At 41.2% G+C, this 11,360-nt stretch overlaps 1 protein-coding gene across 5 annotated transcripts in view; it reads right to left on the bottom strand.

Annotated features, from left to right (window-relative positions):
* RTTN (rotatin) overlaps positions 1 to 11,360 on the bottom strand; it is a 164,049-nt gene that overhangs the window by 150,665 nt on the left and 2,024 nt on the right. For 4 of the 5 annotated variants that reach the window (XM_082355182.1, XM_082355183.1, XM_082355181.1 and 1 more), the window contains exons 3-8: positions 10,837 to 11,014; positions 9,080 to 9,169; positions 6,595 to 6,688; positions 5,101 to 5,215; positions 3,990 to 4,140; positions 495 to 660 (exon numbers count right to left, since the gene is read on the bottom strand). In XM_082355182.1, coding sequence (XP_082211308.1) covers positions 495 to 660; positions 3,990 to 4,140; positions 5,101 to 5,215; positions 6,595 to 6,688; positions 9,080 to 9,169; positions 10,837 to 11,014 — 794 coding nt within the window. The remainder of the gene's footprint in view (positions 1 to 494; positions 661 to 3,989; positions 4,141 to 5,100; positions 5,216 to 6,594; positions 6,689 to 9,079; positions 9,170 to 10,836; positions 11,015 to 11,360) is intronic. The other variant, XM_082355184.1, reaches the window with a different exon arrangement.

Raw genomic sequence — 11,360 nt, 5'->3', positions numbered from 1 at the left:
ATAGATTCTCCAATCGTTCCCTTTAATAGTAAACACCAACGCATTTAAATTATGATTAAACTTACAAAAATGGGCTTAAAATGTTATCAAAAAGTATCTAACATTTAAAACTATGCTTTTAAACTAGATCACACTCCATTTGTGGCTGCTAAAAACAATTTAGTGGGTCAGAATCACCATTTTTTTGATGAAATAGAAATGCACTGTGTAACACAGAATGAGAGAACAATTTTGTGAACATGTTGTTTCAGTGGACACACACAGATGCACACGCACACATACACAGAGTATATGTCTGTGTACTGAGTACCGAGTTGCAGTATAATACTTATTTCTTACTGGGGATCATGGTCAAAAAAGTATGAAAGTCACTGGTTTAACACAAGGCCAATATCTGTGTTAATGTTTCAAAAGAAAAGACGAAAGAGCAAAACAACAATCTCCCTCTAAAACTGAAACACACACACAAGTTAACCTGGCTCTCCTACAGTCACCTGGAAGACACGGCGTCCCAATCCTGGCCGTCTCCTCTGGGTCGCTGGCCTGTGCGTCCCACCACAGAAGGCCGAGGGCTGCTGCTTCCTGGAGAAGGATTCTGGGAATGATGAGTGACTCTTGCTTCATGACAATAAGACAGAGAAGAATTTTGGGAAACTGTATCTGGGGGGGAAAAAAAAAGAATAAAAGTATTCCTTGGTAGAGACAGATTACTGATTATGTAGTTCTTGTCATTCTTCAGAAAAAAAAAATTAACAAAATTAAGATAGCAGAAATGCTTCTATGAGGTAAAAGTAAAAGTCAACCTTTTCTGCAATACTCCCTTAGCACATTTAGGTTCATGTCTAATTGACCTGATTACACGGAACCTTTCAGCCAACAGTGTTCACTTACAACATTAGAGACCGAATCACGCACTCTCCTGCTTAAAACCCTCCCAGAGACCCTACCTCAAACCTTGTGCAAAAATTAACTCAAAATGGATCGAAAACCTAAATATGAGTTAAAACCATAAAGCTCTTAGCGGAAAACATAGGGGTGGATCCTCACGACCTTGTATTTGGCAATGAATTTTTAGATATGACACCAAAAACACAAACAACCAAAGAAAACAGAGATAAATTGGACTTCAACAAAATTTAAAACTTTCATGCATCAAAGGACATTCACAAGAAAGTAACAACCGGGATTTCCCTGGTGGCCCAGTGGTAAAGAATCTGCCTTACAATGCAGGGGACGCAGGTTCGACCCCTAGTCCAGGAGCTAAGATCCCACATGCCGCGGGGAAACTAAGCCACACGCCACGACTACTGAGCTCGTGCGCCTCAACTAGAGAGCCTGTGTGCCACAAACTACAGAGCCCACGGGCCCTGGAGCCCACGCACCACTGCTAGAGAGAGAAAACCTGCACGCCACAACTAAAGAGAAGCCTGCGCACCACAACAAAAGATCCCGCATGCCTCAACGAAGATCCCGTGTGCCGTGCCGAAGACCTGACACACCCAAAGATAAATAAAGTAAATAAATAATAAATAGATCTTTAAAAAAAAAAAAACAAAGTAACAACCTACAGAATGGGAGAAAATATCTGCAAATCATATACCTGATAAGGATTTAGTATCCAGGATATATAAATAACTCCCAAAACTCAACAATGAAAAACAAGAAGTCAACCATCCCAATTTAACAACGGGCAAAAAACTTTAATAGACATTTCTCCAAAGATATACGAATGGCCAGTAAACACATGAAAAGTCACTAGAGAATCACTAGTCATTAGGGAAATGCAAATCAAAATCACAACGAGATACCACCTCACACCTACTAGGAGGACTATGGTTAACAAAAAAGAAAGAAAAAAGTTTTGGCGAGGCTGTGGCGAAACTGGAAGCCTCACACGCTGCTGGTGGGAATATCAAACGGCGCAGCGGCAGTGGGACACGTTTGGCGGTCCCTCAGAGAGCTAAACGTAGAATCAACGTATGGCCCAGCGGTTCTGCTCTGGTATGCACCCAAAGAATCGATAGCAGAGGCTCGAACGGATATGCCAGCGTTCACTGCAGCATCACTCGTAACAGTCAAAAAGCGAGAACAAGCCCCACGTCCACCAACAGCAGAATACATAAATACAATGTGGCGTGTACATACAGTGGAACGTCATTCGGCCGTAAAAATGAAGTTCTGACACGTGCTACAACATAGGTGAACTTTGAAAACATTACGCTAAGTGAGATAAGCCAGATGAATACTGTACAATCCCGCTCTCTGTCTAGGGACCTAGACAGAAAATAGACGAGAGATTACCGGGGGCTGCAGAGGGAAGGGGAAATGGGGAGCGCTGCTTAATGGTTACAGAGCTTCCACTTAGGATGATGACAAAGGTCTGGAAACAGATGATGGTGAGGCTCGCAAAATACTGGGAATATACTGACCAAATCCTTACAAAGGTCTGCCAGGGCCATTGCACCCTGGCCCCGGGCCACCTCTCCGACCTCACCCCATTCCCCTCTCTGTACCCCCAGCCCGCTCACTACGCTCCCCTCACACCAGCCTAATTTTCGTTCCTCAAGCGTGTGGCCCTCAGGGCTGAGGCCTCTGACCTCCCTGGAACACTCTCCCTGCCGCTCTTCAAGCGGAGGTCCCTTCCCACCCTTCAGCTCGCCTCCTGTCAGATCCCTTCCCTGACCATCCTATCCAAGAAAGCCACATCCCTGGTCACATTCTGTCGCATCACCCCTCTTATTCCCTTTGAGCACTTCATATCTAAAAACTTGTTTGTTTACTACCTGTCCCGACCTTCTACAATACAAGCTCATAAAGGCGGGGACCTTATCTGTTTTGTTCAGTGTTATACCCCTTAGAGTATCGGTTGGCACAGAGTAGGTGATAAATAAATATTTATTTAATGCATGAATAAGTCTTCTGATTTATCCACTATTTTTACCCACATTATAACTCTTTTTCTGATGAAATATGGGGTACCCACAAGCTCTCAAGAATGTTAATGAGGAAACCCCATGCCCCCTGAGGTCTATAATAAAGCTAACATAAAGGATAAGTATTCAAGTAGCACAGGATCAGTGAAACTCTCAACAAAATAAGGCTGAACTATGAAGCAGGATGACAAATCACTGGAATTTAATATTCGACTTTCAATATATATTGTATTATATAAGTGCATAGAAATCCTAAATTGTAAATGCTAGTTTGACAAGGCCAGTCTAGTACTCTATTTGGCCATTAGGTGGTGCTTTTTCCCTGAAAAGCTATCATATAATATCTGCCTACATCACAAGTTGCATAAAAATAGTTTTCATACGGCTTCCCTAGTGGCGCAGTGGTTGAGAATCTGTCTGCCAATGCAGGGGACACGGGTTCGAGCCCTGGTCTGGGAAGATCCCACATGCCGCGGAGCAACTAGGCCCGTGAGCCACAACTACTGAGCCTGCGCGTCTGGAGCCTGTGCTCCGCAACAAGAGAGGCCGCGATAGTGAGAGGCCCGCGCACCGCGATGAAGAGTGGCCCCCACTTGCCGCAACTAGAGAAAGCCCTCGCACAGAAATGAAGAACCAACACAGCCAAAAATAAATAATAAATAAAAATTAAAAAAAAAATAGTTTTCATAAAATACAAATAGGTATTTTTCAAACCAAACAATTTCTTAACACAACATATAACTTGCTAAAATGCCCAAAGTCCCACATGAATAGCTGGACTCAGAATCCTGATCCTTAGCTCCCAACAACACTCAGCATATGTGGGAGAAAAACACCTTGCAAATGTCTCTTATCAAAAAAAAAGAGGATGGGATCAGGAGTGCTTCTGTCATTCATACAGTTTGTTTTCAAAGATTATAATTTGATTACATTTAGGAATGGGGAATTTATGTTGTGAAAATGTATACACAATAATCCTGACAGTAAATATAATGGGGAGTTCTTGGAAGAACTACAAATACCACCAGTGACCAAGGAATATATAAACATAAATACCTTGTTTACTAGAGAAAAAACTTGGATCTCGGTGAAAGTTAAGTCTATTTCTTAAATACGTGCACAGCTGCTGCAAGCAGGACACTGATTGCAACGCCAGGCGATGTTTTCCATCTCCTCCAAAGGCCAGTTTCAACAGAGATAAAAGGCTCTGAAATAAAGAAGAGCGATGAAAATGATGGAGGGAACAAAGTGCTCGACTTTCAAAGAAGGATGTGGAGTTTAAGTGAGGTTAAATGAACAGTCAAAGCAATTAAGATAAGGTGCAAATATTAATAAAACATAAGAAACAGAAACAGGCAAAAATGACTTGGCATAATGCAGGAAGATGGGTCAAAGTAAGATAAAATTTAAATACAACAGTCAGCGTTTCTCATATCTGAACTGTTAGTTGAGTACCTGTCGTGAAGAACACAGGAATTATTCCCCATTCAGGACATTAAGTTACACAGTACTTTTTAAAAACCACAACAAGCCTTTTACATCTCAAACAACTAAATCATTTTGCATGTTTTGATAATTTACAGCTTTCCCTCTGCTATCACTCACAGCTGGGACAGTATGAAGTAATAGCTGCCGCTCACTGGCACCCATCTCAGCCCCGTGGCTGCGCAGCAAGGGTACCAAGCCTTACCAGATGCCGTGGACACACCACAATCCCAGCCCGGGATCCCAGGCTCTCTACTGTACACGTACGCAATACACTGCACTGCAAAGAATCCACCTGCATTGCTCACCTCTGCCACATTTGCACAGCAGCCAGCACCGTGCCTTAGACACCTGGACACCCAAAGTGAGGCAGCTCTAACTATTAAGACCGGTCACTGCTGCCCAACCTCAGCTTCCCAGGCCTAGTCTCCCCACGTGACCCACACACAGTAAGCTCAAGGTCGTCCAACTGGACCGCATGTGTCAAATGAGACTACGTCCTATCACGAGAACCACCACCATCTAAGTAAGTTAGAGAGTCAGTGGTCTAAATAACCGAATACTTCATTATTTAAATATGGTAGTGCAAATTTCCTTCCCAAGGACTCCTACTTTGCAAAATGTGTTTCACTGCAAAAAGTTCCCTGTTTCAAAATCTAAAACTATTACAGAGGAAACGCACCTGAACAATTTTTGGCCTTTGAAGGAAAATCTCAGCAGGAAAATCTTGCATGATAACATCTTTCAACAGTTCACAGGTGTTCCAGATTAAAGTGTGGTTACTACTTCTTAAAGAGCTACAAAATATACAAAATACAGTATTATTTATTTTTAAAAAGAATTTACCTATACCAGATTCTAAGTAACCTATTCACAATCCTTCAGGTCTCAGCCAAGACATCTTGCCCTGGGAAGCCTTCCCAAATCTCCTCCCTAATCAGTGAACAACCCTGGGGTAGGTGTGTTCTTTCATGTGCCCATAATCTGTGCTACGGTAACTGCCTGTTGACTTCGTAGCCCCACTAGACCCTCCTCAAGAGCAGGGACTACACAGTATCCCCCACTGTATACCCAAAGACTATAACAGTGCCACGAAAGGAGATCAATGAAATCTGCTAAGTGTATCAGGAAATAAGACAGAGGAGAGCACAAGTACAGAGTACTTATGTACTTAAGTACAGAGTTAAATTCCAGGAATTAGATTCCTTACTGCTCTTCCCTACTCGAGGGGAATGAAGCTGGTGCTCCTCTCTTACCTCATGGAGAGGACACCTCTCAACTTCTCTGACAATATCTGCCCTCCTAGGGATGTGGCAGTCGTTCACGTCTCACCCCAAGAAACCAAACCTGCTCTCAGCCCAGCTCCACTCCACCCACAGTTCACCAGCCACAGGTGCCCACTAGAGACCATACCTCCTCCTTAGCAACCGACTCAGAACTGACAGATCAGCACCACCCCTGCCCCATCCCCGTGTGCATGCTACCTCTTCAATATGTTACTCCAAGAGAATTTACTGAGGCCCATCAGTAAAAAGGGCCATCATCAAAAGTCATTTAATAGCATCCCCCTGTATTGGGCCCTAACTCTAGAAGTTGGCCTTTATTTTTCAGATTCTCACCAAAAAAAGGCAGACAACTCATTCGATGTGGCATTCACTGAAATTACGTTTCAGCAAAAAGTGAAACTAGACATGAAAACAGTCTCCAAACTTCTAGATATTGGCTATCTACTTTTGGGGGTGATGACCAAATAAAATCCAATACATCAGATCAGATCAGTGGTCCCCAACCTTCTCCTAACAGAGTCCATGTTTTGAAATGTACTGTCTACTAAAGAGACTGCATTTATGTTTAACTTCTCCATTTTTGTTCACCAAGGGCCTAAGCAGTGGCCGGGCCATCTGGTCAGTAAGAGATGACGCATTATCACCACGGAGTGCACAGGATCCCAAGCACAAAAAAGAAGCTTGATGTGAAGCCTGATTAAAGGCAAATAGGAAGTTTCTGGCTTGGTTTTTGAAATACTGAAAATCATTCATATATTCCCATTGCTACCTATCACAGCCACTCAGTATCTTTTTTCCTGATGAAAATGTACAGTAATAACTCTCAGACTTCATGGCTATAAATATCAATACCAAAAGCCAAAACACCTGAAATACATCAGGTACCGTACCTTTCATTAGAGGAGAGAACATGCCTATCAGCTGTGGTCAGGGGGAGCCAAGGGAAGGTAGAAAACTTCAAACACTTCGCGGTCGGATTTGCTGCTAATGGAAGAGCAAAACTTAAGGCATCAAAGGAGACAATGTTGACGGATTCACAATGTTCACAATAAGGTTTCACCTTTAAAACAAGTCCTCAAATAAAGTCACAGTTTACAGTACCCTAAAATATACCAAAAAGATCAGCTGCAAATTTGTTCCCTCACAGAATAAATAACAGAGAGCTCTTTTCATAATTTAAACAGAACTCATATATTATTATTAGAAGGGCATTAAACACAAACCAATATTGAATGACATTTAGAGCATCAATTAAATTTTCTATTTCACCATGTGGCTAACCAGAACATAGAGCATAAACAAAAAAGGAACTGGCATTTGGAGATCTCTAACTGTAGAAATTAAAAACGATATAGGGCTTCCCTGGTGGCCCAGTGGTTGAGAATCTGCCTGCCAATGCAGGGCACATGGGTTCCAGCCCTGGTCTGGGAAGATCCCACATGCCGCGGAGCAGCTAAGCCCGTGAGCCACAACCACTGAGCCTGCGCGTCTGGAGCCTGTGCTCCGCAACGGGAGAGGCCGCGACAGTGAGAGGCCCGCGCACTGCGATGAAGAGTGGCCCCCGCTCTCCGCAACTGGAGAAAGCCCTCGCACAGAAACGAAGACCCAACACAGCCAAAAATAAATAAATAAATAAAGTTTAAAAACGATATAAATGTAATCATATACTGTATTTAATTAGTCATGTTCAAATATCCTAAATCGTGTTAGATATTTAAACCTCTTTGAAGATGACTTGAAGACCATAAGATTAAAGATCAAATATCAGTGCTCAGACAAGATTAAAAGAGATCCGAGAAACCGAACGCAATTTTATACTACCCTCCTTCAAATTATTTTTAAACACATGGTGTACGGGTTAAGGTGGCAACACATAAGCCCTTCCAAATGGCCAATAGTCTTTCTGCCAAATGCTCTGAAAAGAGCATGGAATTGTTAAATTCAGATAATAGTATTATTAAATTCTCAAACATAGCAGTTGCTTCCTTCAAAAGTGCTAACATAAAAGCAGGGTTTACTTTCTAAGGGAAAAACAAGAGGTGGGTGGAGGGAAGGACAGGCTTATACTGCACACATAAAGACGTGTCCAAAATAAGCCACACCATCAATCCACAAACTGCAACTCACATAAAAATATGTTACCATCTCAATCTTCCTGAATGTTTCAACCGCTTCACTCAAATACCCATGATTCCCAGCCCTGGAGACACTCCCTTCAGATGTCTCCCTTCAGATGTCCCTCGTTGTCACTCAGTTAAGCCTCTCAGCCAAAAACACAAAGAACTACCATGTCAAAACCAAAGCTCCCTATAAGCCTAACAAAACTTTTCCAGAAAGGAAAGGTAAAGTATTTTAACAGCTGAACAAGTTTTCTGTTCTTTCTTATGCTGTACTCAACCTGAGAGTTTCTACGAAATCGTTTTTATAACAGAGGGCTTCCAAACTGAGTTAAATTGGATGCCTGACGTCCGCAGATATATCCTTGGAAGCAGACTTTTCATTTCAACTATGCAGGCAGTAAGAGGTGAAGTACATGCTTACTTAACCATGCCCTAACTGTGTCACCTAGTACAAAGGTTTTATCCTTTCTAAGCCCCAGGGTTCTCATTAGTAAGATGGGGTTAATAACAATATCAACCTCACTGGGACTCCATGAAGATTCATTCATTCATTCAAGAAATACATACTGAGTGCCTAACAGTGCTTATTTCTGGCACTGTTCCCCACACCCACACAGGATAAAGCACTATTTGCAGCTGTCATTAAGTTTATAATGAGGGAGACAAACAGGAAATAAATGAATACATAATTTAATAAATACATATAGGAAGAAAACCAAATGTAGATAAAAAGTGATCACTGGCTAGAGTCCTCGGGAAGGTCTCTTTGAGGAGGCACCATATGACCGACCAGAGACCAGACGCAAAAAGACCTGGATGAGATTCCCGAGAGAGGCTCTAAATCAGAACTCTTCAGTCAACTGAATGTTGGAATAAAGATAAATGAGGAAACAAATTTGATCCTGAGCCTCTGGCTTGAGTCACTGGGTCGACAGCACCGCTTAGTGAGCTGGAGAATTAATGAGGTGGCGTGCACAGTGCACCGCTCAGCTCTTGACAAAGACTCCCGGCTCGATAAGCACCAAGCACCACGGCCACCGTTACCACTGCCTAGAGAGCTGGTCAAAGGCACTTAGAATAACATAAAGTTTCACCATTTAGACTCTATATCCTAACCTAACTTGAGGGAACAAACACTCAGTTTGGTGCTTAACCATTTAAGTCTGACCACAATATGTCTTCACAACAACGAGGGAAAGTACATTAATTTCCAATTTCCCAGATAGACAGGACCTACATCCCTGTAGATACACACCCACAGGTCTTGGAGGCACTTCCATCTGCTGGAAAGTACTTTTGTCTTGAGGAAAATATCCCGTTAAGGTTTCAGGTTGCTGTGGCAATTCTGAAAAGAAAATATATATTACTGTGTTACTGATGCATTATTTGCTGAACGTGAAACTTGCTCTTTTCAAATATAAACAGTTTATCTTAAGTTTTTGAATCACTTTAAAAACTAAAAAAATAATCCAGTTATGGTTCTCTGAATAATCTGTCCTCCTAAAGAGGAAAAACACGTGGATGCCGAGTCAATTTCGAATTGAGGTGTTTTTTTCTCTCTCTTTTACCGTTATGTAACTACAATTATTTCTTAGAATGAAAACATCCACAATGTACATAAAGAATCTGTTACAAGGTATTTATTCAAGAACTGTTCATCTCAGCTTTTTAGTCCATCTCTCTCCTCTCCCTTACTCTACATATTTCCTCATCACTTCGATTTTCATGTTTTTTAAGAAAAAGTTGTCAAAAGCAAGAGTCAGACACTATCTTTCAATAACTCTGACGATCCCCTATCATACATGATTACATATTCAGCACTTCAGCTGTGATGAGATTGAGAATGAAGAAAAGGCTAAAACCAAATTTTGTAATTTTGTTTGAAGTTTTCATGCCAGTAGTTCTAATGTTAATACAGAAAACTAAAAATTAGCCCTAGACCATACCTCTAAACTCACCTGCAAGGAACTAGGTTGAAAATTCATGATTTAAGATTCTACTTTATTTGTTATGGCTTAGACAGAAATTGTAAAATACACTGTTAAAAATCACAATCACACAAGAACTCAGTAAATGGCAGCTGCTATTGTTGTTCCTGATAACAACAGGACCGAGGGTCACAGCAGTGGCAATACAGCACTGGCACAGAGAAGAATAGGGTCTAACAGATTAAATGAGCAAGAACACAGTTTTTTATACTTTTACTACTCAATCATATAAATTTCAAGAGCATTTTCTTTCCTTCAAATCAATTTAAATGCTTTCCATGAGCAAGGCACTATGCTGGACATCAAGTAATAACAAGAACAACAAGTAACTGTAGCAGACAAGGATTCTGTGCTTAATATACGCTGGGCCCTATGCTAAGCACCGTCCAGACATTGCCCCACTTAATCCTCACAAAAATCCTGTAAGATGTTCTTGCTGATTGTACCAATTTTTGGATGAGAAAACTAAAGCCTGGAGGGATTAAGTACCTTAGCCAAGGTCACCCAACTAGTGGCAGAACTGGGACTTAAATCCATGTCCCTTTGACTCTGATTTTAGCCAGTATACCATGTGCAGCTCATTTTGATTGGACCCCATAACAAAATCATGAGCAGGGCAGACATCCTCCCTATATGAGGAACACAGCCCCCAAAATGCAAGCATAAAATATTTAAAACAACGTCTGGCACATAGTAATGAGTGCTCAATGAAAATCTGTTGTTATTGCTAAAAAAATAATCTGTCAAACTAGCCTCAAAAAAAGAAAGTCACTTCATCTTTTATGCCCCGTGACCAAAACAAAAACACACAAGTACTCTCCTCTCTGTAACATCAGAGGAGGGGAATTAAGATCAAATTCATGTAAGTTAACATAAGAAAAATAAGAGTTGCAGGGGGGAGAGGAGGAGGATTGTTTGTTTTTTTAATCTAAGGTTCCCTTCCTTAGAATTAACCATTAGAACCAATATATTATAACAGATTGATTGACTGATTGATTTCATCAGAGTGATTCCAAAGAGTTACCAGTTTGACTGGTTTGGTAAGATGCAGAATACAGTTCAGGAACTTCTGAAGGAAGAATAAAAAGTCCATCCAGAATGCCATCAATTTCAGCCTGTAGATTCGGCTCCACATTAGAACGAAGTTTAGATAAGAATTCGACTGCACCAAGGTCAACCAAATGCTGGACTGCTGGGGGATACTGAAATAAGAAAAGGAGTGTCTTGAGAACAACTATAAATACCAAAATCTCTAGACTTTATTTTACAGCAATCAAACCATGACATTATTTTTGGTATACCAGATGTTCCTTTTTAAAACATAATTTTTGCAGTGATATACATAAGACGTAGACTTACAGAGACATACATAAAACATTTAATAACACTTATGAGAGAAAAGCCCAGACACTGAACACTAGAAATGCACACTATCCGTTCCTACTTTTATTTATTAAATTGATTACTTCTCTTCACTGACACTCACTGTATCCTCTTCTAGCTCCAATCACTCAAAGGATGCCAAAGTAATAAGTATCCCCTACAAAT

Source organism: Balaenoptera borealis (assembly GCF_965194805.1).
Source record: "Balaenoptera borealis genome assembly, chromosome: 14".
In the NCBI taxonomy this organism is placed as follows: Eukaryota; Metazoa; Chordata; class Mammalia; order Artiodactyla; family Balaenopteridae; genus Balaenoptera; species Balaenoptera borealis.
Note: the sequence above shows the minus strand (reverse complement) of the source record. Positions and strands in the feature narration are given on the sequence as shown.